General features: G+C 35.9%; 1 protein-coding gene across 3 annotated transcripts; it reads left to right on the plus strand.

Moving 5' to 3' along the window:
• LOC109721934 (bifunctional nuclease 2-like) lies at positions 3,968–12,724 on the plus strand. 3 transcript variants are annotated; one of them, XM_020249762.1, is made up of 11 exons: positions 3,970–4,263; positions 5,959–6,270; positions 6,954–7,124; positions 7,210–7,259; positions 7,378–7,434; positions 7,648–7,713; positions 7,804–7,878; positions 9,424–9,542; positions 11,111–11,202; positions 12,276–12,334; positions 12,437–12,724. In XM_020249762.1, exons 2-10 carry the CDS (start codon positions 5,967–5,969, stop codon positions 12,329–12,331), a joined length of 990 nt encoding a protein of 329 aa, XP_020105351.1. In that variant the 5' UTR covers positions 3,970–4,263; positions 5,959–5,966; the 3' UTR covers positions 12,332–12,334; positions 12,437–12,724. The 3 variants fall into 3 exon arrangements, 1 of the variants encoding a protein (XP_020105351.1); XR_002219322.1 differs by lacking the exons at positions 12,276–12,334; positions 12,437–12,724 and adding an exon at positions 10,540–10,647 and having other exon boundaries at positions 3,968–4,263; XR_002219323.1 differs by lacking the exons at positions 12,276–12,334; positions 12,437–12,724 and adding an exon at positions 10,540–10,625 and having other exon boundaries at positions 3,968–4,263.

Below are 13,329 nucleotides of genomic sequence, written 5' to 3' on the forward strand. Positions count from 1 at the left end.
AAAATCCAACCTTCTTCCAATAGAAGGAAACACACACACAAATACATATAAAACATGTATTTTTGGATTTTCTCGAAATTCGTGCGTCAAACTCAAAATCCATCAGCGCCACAAGTTCCAGAACAGCTGAACCGGTCGAAACGAGCTATTGGACTGATATGAACGGAGTCCGATACGCGCCAGAAGCCAACTCTACTCCGTGGCTTCTCCGGAAAACCGGAGTTACTATTCACTTAAGTGAAAACTAAAAGTCGCGTATCTTCTCCATTTTAGCTCATTTTCGCCCGAAACTTGACGAGTGCTTAAGTAATTAAATTACACACATAAACATCATCAACAGAGAGTTTAGTAGCACTGTCAAAAAAAATCTCAGTCCTTACACCCACTGCTACTCGTCCGCGTCCGCGTGCACCAAAGAACGCACCCGCTCCTGCTCGCCCCGTGACTGTCCGAGCTCACCCGCGCGGCCATTCGCGCGCGCACAGATTTAAATTCAAATTTGAAAGTTACATAATTTTTTTTTGTATTTTTTTTTTTTTCATGCACCACACGAAACCCAAGGGGAAAAAAATCTTGGAAAGGGAGGAAAGAGAAAAAAATTATAAAAAAGAGAGAGTGGAGTGGTTCCAAAGAAAAAAAGGGGCAAAAAAAAAAATATGGAGGAAAGGAAAAAAAATTATGTAACTTTCAAATTTGAATTTAAATCTGTGCGCGCGCGAATGGCCGCGCGGGTGAGCTCGGACAGTCACGGGGCGAGCAGGAGCGGGTGCGTTCTTTGGTGCACGCGGACGCGGACGAGTAGCAGTGGGTGTAAGGACTGAGATTTTTTTTGACAGTGCTACTAAACTCTCTGTTGATGATGTTTATGTGTGTAATTTAATTACNCCAGGGATACTATAGTTAGGAACAAAATAAGTATTTTCACTATTTTTTTTTAACTTAGTAAAATCTAACTCAGGTTTAACCCAATATGACTTTTAATTTAGTAGAAATTTAATTCAGATTTAATCCGAGATGACTTAATGAGTACTAACATCAGGGTATGAATAACGAAGAAATATAGAAGTAAATAAAAAAATAAAAATAAATAAAATATTTCAAAAATTTTTTAGAAGTATATAGGCAATTATTTCTTATTCTAAGTGCATAATATTTTTTTTTATTATTATACCTGCTCAAAAATAATTTTTTTTTTTACTTTTGACATATTTTGATAGAACAATGCGACAACCACACCCACCATTTTTTTATCTAATGGTCTTTATTTTCTTTCTCTTTATATTAATTTTTTTAGATAATACCTAATATGCCCTTCAAAATTTATAAATTTTTTTATTTATATCTCAATGATCAAAATACTTTTGTTGATTTCAAATTTTTCTTCAAATATCTCCTATCCCTCTAGGATTTACTAATATGATTGGGTTTTAAACTATAATTTTGTGTATGAAGGAATAAATTTAAAAAATTTTAATTGTAATAAGCAGTATATAAGTAAAAATTTTCTTTTTAATTAAAAATTTTTAAAATTTTGTGAACTCGTATAGAGATTTACATGAACAGGTCCCATTTTTCTTTTTTTAATAACAAAAAAAATGATAAATAAAACATAAAAAAAAAAATCTATCCAACACAGTGCGAGATATTTGTGAGCATATCCCTTCTAAATTACTAAAATACCCTTCTCTGGAATTATCCTCGGGTAAAATTGTAGGGAGACCCCAAAGCCATTGGCATCTTTGACCCGCATCCCTCGACTTTTAACGTTCAGTCAAAGTGTACAAAGCGCCCTAAACTTTTTCTTGGTTGCAGCAAGTCCCCTAAACTCAAAATGTTGTTAATGAGACTGTTATAAACTTTATCACATAGTTTAGGATAAACTTCAAATATCATCCATATAGTTTCGCGCTTTCTACTTTAGTATTCTATGATTTAAAGTGTATCACTTTACTGCAGTTTTGTCAGTATCTTTGTTAACTTTTCGTTAAATCATATATGAAAAACTTCAGATACTCTATCTATGGCTTATCAAATATTCATTTTAGTATTTTTTGGTTTGCTGAATTTCCACTTTAGTACTCCGAGGTTTCAACTTTGTCACTAATTTAACGAAAAAATTAACGAAGGGGATAACAAAACGAGAAAACCGAAACCACAAGATACTAATTAAAGTGATACATTTTAACCTATAGGATACTAAAATGAATAAGTACAAAACTATAGGGGTTGTATTTGAAGTTTTTCCAATAGTATAAAAAAACACTTTATACAGTTGAAATTATTAATTACACAGTCTTTTTCGTCGTATATCATGTATATAATTCAGACCCCTCAACTATTTATTTCTTAGAACTTAAATAATTTAAGTCAACAAATTTAAAAATTTTATCAAATTTTTTGATGACTTTTTCCGTAGCAAATGGCTGGTGAGTCATTAACTTTGATAAAATTTTTACTTTAATTAAGTATGAATTATGAAAACTCAAATAAAAAAAATGTACAAACTGAGGATGTCCCAAGTTTAAAAAAAGAAAAGTTGAGGGGGCTCATCTTACTCTTTTTTTTGTTTTTCTTTTTCAACCTTATATGCTTCTGCATCATTCCTCGCGTCCTTGTCTCAAAACCATTCGGCGTAGGAACAACGGCAGCGGAAAATATTGCTTGCACCAGGTGTATCCGTACATTTTATGCACCAATAGTCAATGTGTTAAAAAATTAAAGTCCCATACCATAAATGTGCATTTAGTTCGCTCTCACGAGGTTCCATCACTATTCTGTCTATTCTTATAATTATATAAAAAATACTCTAAAAAATAATAAAAATATATTTCTAAAATTTAGCCTAAAAAAATTTACAGTGAAAGTTACTGTATTTTAGTCTAAAAAATACGGAGAGATTTTTTGTATTACAAGGCAAAATATAAGTTTTTAAAACTAAGGAGGGAAAAATAAAAAATCAAAAATTTATAGAGGGGTTTTTGTATTTTAGACTAAAAAATATACGATTTACCAATAATTAAGATAGTACATTACTTTTACAATAACGATGCGTCAATATTCAGTCAACTAAATTGAATCGTGGGACTCGATTGTAATAATTTGGAAAGTTTAAACTAGCAATTACGGCATAATAAAGTTTAGTTTGAGGACCAAACGTGTAATGTATCCTAAATCTTATATCTTAATTGACTAACATATTATTACGAGATCAAATAATATTAATAATTAGAAAAAAAAATAATTGCTTGATTTGTAAGAAAATTGGTGTTTAAAATTATATATAAGTCATTTCAAATGTCGTAGAGCACATTTAATAAGCTTAATTTTAATTTTGAACCCTTTGTAGCGTTGTTTTAAGAGCTTCCGTAAATAATATTTGGTAATAAAATTTTAAAATTATTATCTAATTAAATAGACTTGATCAGGCCCGTGATAAAATTATATATTTTTTCAAAAATTCGGCTCATTTATTAAACAGCCTGAAAAATTCAACTTATGATCGACTTATTTATTATACTAGCGATTCGATCTCGATCATATTTTGAGCCGAATACAAACTGAAATAGCGAGTTGGATTGCCACCCCTACTTTAAACACGGCCTATAGTAGGATTTTAAGGTGCGGTGTATGACGTCAGCTTATACACCCGGTGTAGGCAAAGGTTGCTTCCCAGAGAGAAGTGACTCGCACCTTTCTACAGGGGCATTTTCGTCTTTTTGCACTAGATATCGAGCGAGCGTCCCGATGACGTGGCAGCGTCGCGGGCTCTCGAAGCGTTCGTTTACAGGTGAAACAAATAAAGGGCATTATCGGAAATTCATATTTTTAATTCCCGAAAGTACCCTTCCTTTCTCTGAGCTGATAACATTAAAAAAGCCGAAAATTTCGCATTTATGTATGGGCATATATGTAATTGTACATCTCGTCACTCCATTTTCGTTCCACGATAAAGTCCTCTCTCTCTCTCTTTGTCGCCTCTTTTTTCTTTTTTCTTCGCCATTGATCGATCTCTCTCTCTCACTCTCGAGTTGATTAGGGTTAGGGTTTGCTTCGTTCTCTTCCTCGAACGGAGGAGATTTGGGTGGATTTCGATAAGGAGTTAGTTAGGGTTCTTGCGCTAGAGATCGTGAGATCCTTGATGGTTTTCAAGATTTAATCGATGTATTTTTTTGTTCTTTAAATTTCCACTGATCAAAGCTTTTGTGCGCAATCCACGCTTGTGATCGGTGATCAGGTTTCTATATTGCTCGTACGAGATTTCAGGTATAGCGATTTCGTTGTATCGCTGTGGTTTTGTTGCTGTTGTATGTTTGAGAATTTGGGTTTTGTGATTAAATGAGTTGTAGGCCCCGATTGCTGTTTCTTGTGATGGGATTCTGTGACTGTGGTATCTAGTGTTCGCTCAATTTGCATATAACCGTATGATTGCATGATTTGACTTGTGTTTTTGGCAGAGTAAGTGGATGATACTGTTTTTCCTTGTGATGGTGAGTAAAGTTGCAATTTTGTGTATTACGAAGCAAACAAACTGTTATTTTAGCATACAAAATTTGTCTTTGGAAAAAAAAATTAATAATTCGTTATATAAGATTTTGTTGTTGTTGTTGTTGTTGTTGCTGCTGCTGCTGCTTTTCTTTATTAATTCATGAGTCTATAATGGCTTTAGCTAACAGCTACTATTGTAATGATTTATGATTAAACTACAAGGCATGCAAAATGTTGTTTTTGCACTTTCGTTGTCATAATATTCCTTTACAGAATAAAGTAGCAAAGTCATTGGCCTGTACGTGTCACAATGCATCTTCATGCAAAGACATTCGAACATTACAATGTGTAACATTGCCGCCCTTGTAATACATTTTTATGTTCTTAGTTACATGCATACAGTTGGCTGCCTGCACGATGTATGGCTTTTTGAAGAGGTTGGGAGCATTTTCAAGATGATTCTCTCCTTCTGAAAAGAAGATGAGATTGCTTATTATTCTAGAGGAAAAGAAAGAGGCAATGCCTTTCCCTTAAATAGTAATCTAAGTTATTTTTGAATCTCAATGACCAAAAAGAATTGGCAATTTGTGCGGGGGGNGAAATAAAAAATTTGTGGTACGAAACAACTAATAAGCTCAGCTGATGAATAAGGACAAAGTAAGCACCAAAGAAAGGGGAGCCACGGCAAATTGGAGATTAATCCACTTAGACAACTCATGTGAAATCACACTAACAAGGTGGACAAATCTGATTCCATGTACCGGCTTTTTTTTTCTTTTTTTTTTGTCAGCTTCTCGTAAAGAGACCTATATATTGATTTGTTTATAGAAATATGGCTATTTGAAAGACAATGGAAATGTAATGGATAATTGACGCCATCTTTAGAAATGTTAGGTATGCTGTCAGTGATATAATAATGCTCAGTAAATGCAATGGTACTTACTTAGGTCTAGATTAGCAATGTCATGGTTGATTTGTGGGAGATATCATGTATGTAATGTGGCAGGCTGATGAAATCATGTGAATAATAATATATTAGCAACGCTTTGCTGGTTCACTATTTTGACCCATATTTTCACATGGTAAAGTACATGATGACCCATATTTTCACATGATAAAGAACATGATAATCTACTGAATCATATCAATGTACAGTTTCAAACGCACTTGCTGACTAGACGAGTACTTGTTGTTGTGTGACACATTTTTCTTAAAATTTGTTTCCTTTGACGTTCCTCCACCCTGTTTGTTCCTTTCGGTTTACAGCGCAGTCTGTCTGCACCTGTTATTTTGTAATGCACCTCTCCTGATAAATAACAAAAATGTCCTCTATTTGGGGTCAAGAGCAACAAAATGTTTTGCAAGTTCTTTTCTCTTTATTTGAAAATATGTCGCCGACTCCCCAATTATTATGTTCTTCCTTAATATGTTTAGCTAGAAATTGCTGACATGGTTTTGTCCTTTATGTTGAAGTCAAAGAGATGGCAGTCCTAGAGGGATCAGTGCTTTGTCGCCCTGCTGCTCCAATTAAGTATGCTGGAGTTCCTGCTGCACCAATCAGCAGCCCATTAGTGAAAGCTGGGAATCTCAGAAGTGGATTTTGGGGGATGAAAACCAGATGCAGTAGCATAAGCAAAGCTTCTGTTCTTTCTTTTCAAACCTGTGGGACTAAAGGCCGGCCTACTCGTTGTAGTTTTAGTTCCTCTTCTGATGGTAATGGCAGCCGGGCTGGGAACTTCAGTGAAAATGATGAAGAATATGTGAATTCCAGTGTGATAGAAGCCGGTAATTTATTTTTTAACAAATGTAACTTTTCAGTCTTTACAGTATGCTATACTTTTTGTGGATTGTGTTGGAACATCATCATTCTCAGGTGACATCTGTGTGTGTTGATTGACCTTTTAACAGCTGATACTTTACAGTTTATTGTATTTCCTACTTCAGGTATAGTGGAAGCTTAGAAAAATCTAAAAGGTTGTGAAAATTTCATTTGAACTTGCAAAATTTTTTTTTTGCTGTTGCTTTTCGGTGTTTCATCTCTCAAAGCGGAACAATGTTGTGATGGAAGGCTAGATAAATTGTAATGCCCAAGATGAAAGTTAGCGTCGGTTATTAAATTGGTACACCGGATAAAATTGTTAGTGGTCCTTTTATGTGTAAATATTAGAAGACTACAATATTCATAGGATAAGACATTAAAATTATTAAACAAATATTTCTTTTATTGGCCCGCATGCCTGGCATTGTTGGTGCGATGTCATGCATACACATACTAGTCATATCAAGAGGCTATTATACATGTTAGGCCTTGTATTGCTTGTATTATTCTGATGCCTTTGAGAATCATTGTGGAGGACAACTTTTTCATTGAGTGCTATTTGATAAGATAAATTCATTTTAATATCTTAGCATGTTTGTGAGGAGAAAAAAACCCTTGGCTAACTGTGTATTTTGATTTATCTCAACAGTTGAAGTGAGAAGTGGATCGGACGGCTTCATGATTAAAATGCGTGATGGTAGACATTTAAGATGTGTTCACAATAACCCCCATGGTGGAAGCCTTCCAGACTATGCTCCTCACCCTGCTATTGTATTAAAGATGGAAGATGGAAGTGATCTTCTGCTCCCAATCATTGTTTGTATGTATCTTTTGATTACGAAGGAATTTCGTTTCACAGGCTTCTTTTCCTGGAATGATATATTTAAACATTATGTTTCTTTCAGTGGAGATGCCGAGTGCTTTGTTGATGGCTGCAGTTCGAAATGTTCAAATAGTATGGGTTTTCTTGAATTATTTGGATTTGGATAGTTGGAAGTTTGTTCGTTTCTTTCTTCCTTTCAGAAAATGTTTATTTTGCATTGAAGATAATGTGATATTGTTGTTGTTTTCAGGCAAGGCCTACTATATATCAAGTTGTAAAGGAGATGATTGAGAAGATGGGATACATGGTGAGTTGAAAAGGCTAAGTTTAGAAGCCTAGTGTTTTCATACTATTTTGCCTCTACTGCATCAGTTGTTTATTTCGGTGGTTAAAGATGGTCTGTAGATAGGTAATTATTTTGTTGGACCTAGCAAAATCCTGAAAGAAGGATTAATGTTATCATCTGATTCTTGGCACTAAGACTATGAATTTATATGCTAACTTGAGAGGTTTGTTTCAGGTCCAGCTGGTTCGGGTGACAAAAAGAGTTCATGAGGCGTACTTTGCTCAATTGTACCTTGCTAAGGCAATTATTTTCTTTTAAAATTTGCTTTAATTCTATCAGTTCTATCGTAGTGAATGTATCTTTTTAACTAGGCATTTGGGGTGCATGCAGGTTGGTGATGAAAAGGAGAGCATCAGCTTTGATCTCCGGCCTTCTGATGCCATTAACATGGCTGTACGGTGCAAGGTATTTATGTTTTCTATGAATTTAGGCTGGAATTGCTAGATGAATATAGAGTAACGTGTTGTAGATGTTTTATCCTTAATATTTGAGAGTACTTTGGAATGACATTCTGGTTCAAAATTATTTTGATGAACTAGCATTTCACTTGTGAACTTATTATAAGGGATCTTCTCCCAGGAAGTCCATGGCAGAATACAGCACCATTGGTTGTGTTTTCCAGTAAGAACAAAAAGGGCTTATGCATATAGTTCATGTTGCTATCATTGATATCTATGGAAGCTGCATTAGCTGAGAATTATATTAGGAACTTATTATTGACTAGAAGTGTCCTAGTTCTACATGCATAGAGAAGACAATGCCCAGTTTACTGATGTATCTCAAGTCAGACACAATAAGATGAACTTGAACAAGGTAATGAATTAAATTGTGGATCTTGTATGTGCTGAACCAGCAATGGATCTACAGAAAAATTGTATATAAGCCTGCAACTTTTCTTGGGGATTCATTGTATATTGGTTCTTAACTAACCAATTTAATTTAATGAGCAGGCTGGTATTTTTTTGATCAATAAGATAAAGCCAAAGGCGGTGGGCAGTAAACCATTGCAAGCCAACTAGATTTACAACTAGTGTTTTAAATTTTTATATGCATAAAGAGAGGAGTGATTTAACTTACTGAGTTTCCTTAGTGACACCAGATGGATGCATTCTAACAAGCAACAATATATTTTTCTTTGTTAGGCTAACTGGCAATAAAATATAGTATTGAGTGAAGAAGCTTTCTGCCACATTTTTACACGAGGAATAACTTTCTTCATTCATTTTATCTTATCATATTGAAATTTGTGAAGTATAGTGCGTGTAGCATCTGCATCTCTCTCCTTCGGTTTTCTGTTCTATGCGGTTGAAGGAATCTTGGATGGCCTTGATTTTTCTACTGTGGATTGTTTGCACTTCTAGTTTCATTGGTTTTATCTGACAATGAAATATCTCTCTCTCTCTCTCTCTCTCTCTCTCTCTCTCTCTCTTTTCCCAGAAACTCTTTTTTTATAGTGCTGATTGCAGTTTACTGCATTGTAGTTCAAAGTGCACTTTATCCATAATGGTTCCTGTTGTAATTTTCTGCTAGGATCTGCAGTTAAAAAGGTAGCAAGATGCTACATTTTTTTTTTTAACCGCAGGGCTGTTAGCGCAAATCATTGTAAATGTTACATCTCCACTGTGGACACTGTAGTGGCTTTTGTGCGGCATTGTGTCCTGTTTTGGGAATGCAGTGGTGGTGGGGGTCACATCTGGGCACAGTTGGGGTCACTACACCTCTGCTTGCGCTTCTACTGCTAGAAAAACTGAAATAAGATTTTAGCCCTCAGAGTGGAAGCTCCAACTTGATGCTTCTGATTCTGCTACAGAGATATGTTATGGGAGCTTCGATACAGCATTCTACAAATCATACTTCATCAAACAGCAGGGCGAATATTCATATATAGTTGCCTGGTTAGCTTTTTCTTTTTTCATTAATTGTACCCTCCTTTTCTGTGACTTTCTGCAGGTGCCGATACAGGTCAATAGGCAGCTTGCATACAGTGATGGGATGAGAGTGGTAGAACCATCCAAGGTTTTGGTCACTGCAAATCAATCTGACGGAATGCTGTTTACTGAACTTGACAAGTAAGAATACTTTATGTTTTCCTATATCAGCCTATCTGATTTTCAAATGTTGGCTAAGGATGCCTCGACCCTCATCCATTCCTTCTTTCGTGAGTTTACTTGTTTAGGAAACATGCATTTTACCATAGCACTGTAGAAGCAGCAGCTGCATATTGCTTCTGCCGTGTTAAGTAATATATTAACTAAAGCTAAAATGAGGAAAACCCCCTGTAACTATAATGGTTTTTTGTGTTGTTCCCCTTGAAAGTTGAAAAGCTATATTTTACGCCATTGATCGTTGTGCAAAGCAATACATTTCATGGAACGCTGAAGGAAGGCAAAGTGTACGTATAGGACAAGTGAAATTGGTTTGCGAAAATTAGCATTTCTTCTTCAGTTTGAATTCCATGATTTCAAATAATGGGTGTCTTTCCTCCTTTCGGTGTGGACACTGGAATTATGAGCTTCCCCGAGATGTAGATTACCTAGTCTCTTCAACCTGGATTTCCAACAATGGGGGTCTGTCTCTCTTGCTAATTCCATGGACTGCTCTTTGGGGTCTGTTGTTTTCCATTCATTGAGGGAGCTCCGTGAGTTAGCAGCATTTGTGGAAAATCTCAAATTCAGATCACTCGATTTGCTGGAGACGGACAGCTAATGGAACTTCAGTGTCAGTTCTGTTTTGTTGAATTATCTCTTCTGGAGGAATCAAGGGCATTTCGCTTGTTTTTTTTTGGAAGGTTCCTGCACTGTTGCGTGCTTTGCAACTCGTGTGACTTAGCTGCTTGCGTATTTTTTTTTTTTTTAATTGCTGGTTCTCTCCTGCTATCTGGTTCATGGTCTTGCACAACATCTCTGCATCTTCACCTTTTCTCACATCTGCTAATTTATCTTTTGTCAATAGAGGGAGCAGGGCAAGAAATCTGATGCAATAATGAGTGATTACAAAGAAGATTTTTGATTTGGTTTTCTCTGTATTCTGTTTGGATAGAGAGAAACTCAGGATTTTTCATTACAGATGTTGATTAAGCAGCCAGCTGGAAGGATTGTCTTTGATGTCGAGCTGTGGATGTCCTAGTACAGGGTGTTGTCACTTTTCTCGATGTGGGCCTTTCTCTATCATATTGTCAGTCTTCCTTTCTCTATCATATTGTCAGTCTTTTGTTCCTATCGTGAGTTTTGTGGCAAGATGCCAGTGGATTTCATAACATTGTCCAGCAGCATAACAGTTGCTACGTACGACTTATACCTGCTATCCTTTTTTCTATCCGTCTTCCTTTGTGTCCCTGCCTTTGCTTTTATTTACGAAATAGGGTATTCTGAGAAGAAAATAGTCTGGGGAGGAAAGTCTATACAAATAGGAGGTTTTTGCTACAATTTAGCCACTAACTAGTTGAGTTAAGTAGTTTTAATATCCCTCCATGACTATGTATTAAATTTTGTTTGTTCTGGCATATGTTGAAGTCGCTTGATAGCTTCACTTAAATTTCAAACAGAGGTTTTTGTCCTCTGATGTATCTTGGTTAAGTATCATGATTTTTGTTGGAATGAAGTTTCACAGTTTTGTAAAATTTTTCATAAATTTACAGGCCAAACGGCCAACCTTGCTCGGAGACCAAAGAGTTTGGATTGGTCAAGAACATGCTGATTGCTGCTGTCGAGGAACGATACAAAGATGCTGGTAAAAATTTCAACAACTCTCTAATACCTGACCTCTAATCTCTGTTTGTTGTGCCAAGAAAGGCTCCCCCTTTATGCTGTAATTTGTAATTTGATTGCTGTTAGATTAGTGGCTTGATGATGTTTTAGCGTTGTGCCGCATTAATGTTAAGATTTTCACTTGTGAAAAGTCTTGTATGGAATAAAAGTGTGGAGGCTAGGTTTATATTGATGGACCCAAACTTTGCATCCGGGTTCATGCATCCTTCGGCTGGCTTAGTCTTTGTAACAATTAGTATCATAGCTGAGAGAGTAAACAAATCTAGGCTACCCTGCTGAGCGGTATCATGCAACCGATATGGTGGCTGTTGTAATCATGATAACCTTGTAGAAAGGAAGTCATGGTAACATGATATGATGGTGTGGTACGTTAAGATGACCATGGATTTGGAGCTTGGTGCAAGGAAGTGTGGGTGAAATGTATGAGCTCAGATGAGGTGGGTTGTGGTGACTTGTAGAGAGCTTGAAGGACACAATTTGGTGCCGTGCTTGGAGATGAGAGCTCAATATAGCCCCACATGGAATGTAAGTCACAAGAATGTAGGATTGACAGATACTAATGGGTTAAAACCTACAATCTTAAATGTAAGTTCCAAGAATGTAGGATTGACAGATAATGATGGGTCCAAACCTACAATCTTAACTTTTAGGTTGTATCTGTTCCGATAGATATGTCACATTCTGTTTATGTGTGCTTGGGCTGGGCCTAATTTTTTTAAAAAATATTTTGAGTCTGGCTTAAATGAAGGGCGTGCACAAAAAGATTAAATGTGGTAATCTGGACCATCCATCAATTGGAAACAATTAAAATCATGTTTGAAAGGCGGCGGAGATCTTTCAATCACAATGCAAATGCAGTGATCTGAAGTTGGAACTGAGCCTTCAATTTTTAATCTGCTAGTTCATACTTAATCACAGTCGGACTTCAAACATTTAAAGCCATAGCTCATACAATCCAAATGGACCTAAACTTTGATTTATTCTTGTAAACTAGACTAATGTTTTTATTGTTTTCTTTTTCTTTCTTTTTTTCAGCTCAATGGAGAGACAAGCTTTTCCAGTTCAGATCCAAGAGAAAGAACTGGACATGACAGGTTTCAGTTTACGTCCTCGGCAATCTTGAGTTTACCGCTATTATATTATACTACTCTCAAATTTTATTTTCTTATTCCTTTATTTTTTGCTTCTCACTGCAGTGCTAGAAGGAAGATGTACATAAGACAAGCTGTCGAAAGGTACGCGCCATGGTCAGATGCGACGTTGTGTTTATGAAATGTAAATAGCTACCGAACCTGTGTTCATATATAATCTATCTGTGTAGTTAGACCATGATGGTGTCCTGAATAGCAAAGCCTAGATATGTAAACGTTGCACCATTGGACAACTTATCTAGCTCCTACCTGAGACTCTTTATTTCCTTGTGGTTAGTTGTCGAATCAATATTTATGGTCTTAAGCAATTAGCTGTGAGCAAATTAAGTAGCCTACCTCTAACCACTATGTTTTCTATTTATTAACTTCATAGTAGTGGAAGCACATTTCAGCCATGTTTTAAGCTCTAGATTCGGTGAATAGGATGTCACGTCGACACCTACTATCAATAGTTATTTGAGGCCCTGTTAGTCCTGTATGTATCCTCTGGGAAAGCGTTGTTGTTTGTGTAGAGTTGTTCGTAGAAACATCATTAACTATTTCATTAGAATCTTTCCAGTAACTTCCCGCTATTTCAGATTGGTGCTTTTGTCTTACGGAACCCAAAACTCATTTTTGGCTCCCATTTGTAGTGGAAACTTAGGTTTACTGAAACTGCTCAAACTGTGAGGGCAAATAAGCAGTTGGTCTCAATGATAAAGTACCACAAAGCTCATTAGGTACATATATATATATATGGTTCCATTTATTATCAATTCTATTGTCTGAATTAGCTGCCTATTGCCGTGCACCAATTTTTTTTTCCTTCTAACTGCTCTATCTATTGCCTCTTGTGGAGATTTTTAAATTCTCAGCTACTTGTCTCAGGAAAGTAGAGCGCATGTAGTGGTAGAAGAGGATTTGACAAAAAGGAGAGGTTTGATTATTTAATTACCATA

This window comes from Ananas comosus, linkage group 16, assembly GCF_001540865.1.
Source record: "Ananas comosus cultivar F153 linkage group 16, ASM154086v1, whole genome shotgun sequence".
Lineage (NCBI taxonomy): Eukaryota > Viridiplantae > Streptophyta > Magnoliopsida > Poales > Bromeliaceae > Ananas > Ananas comosus.

Coding starts and splice junctions, on each gene's coding strand:
- LOC109721934 (XM_020249762.1), top strand. CDS start 5,967: ATGGCAGTCCTAGAGGGATCAGTGCTTTGTCGCCCTGCTGCTCCAATT. Junction 7,435..7,647: donor TTGAGAAGATGGGATACATG/GTGAGTTGAAAA, acceptor GGTTTGTTTCAG/GTCCAGCTGGTTCGGGTGAC. Junction 9,543..11,110: donor CTGTTTACTGAACTTGACAA/GTAAGAATACTT, acceptor ATAAATTTACAG/GCCAAACGGCCAACCTTGCT.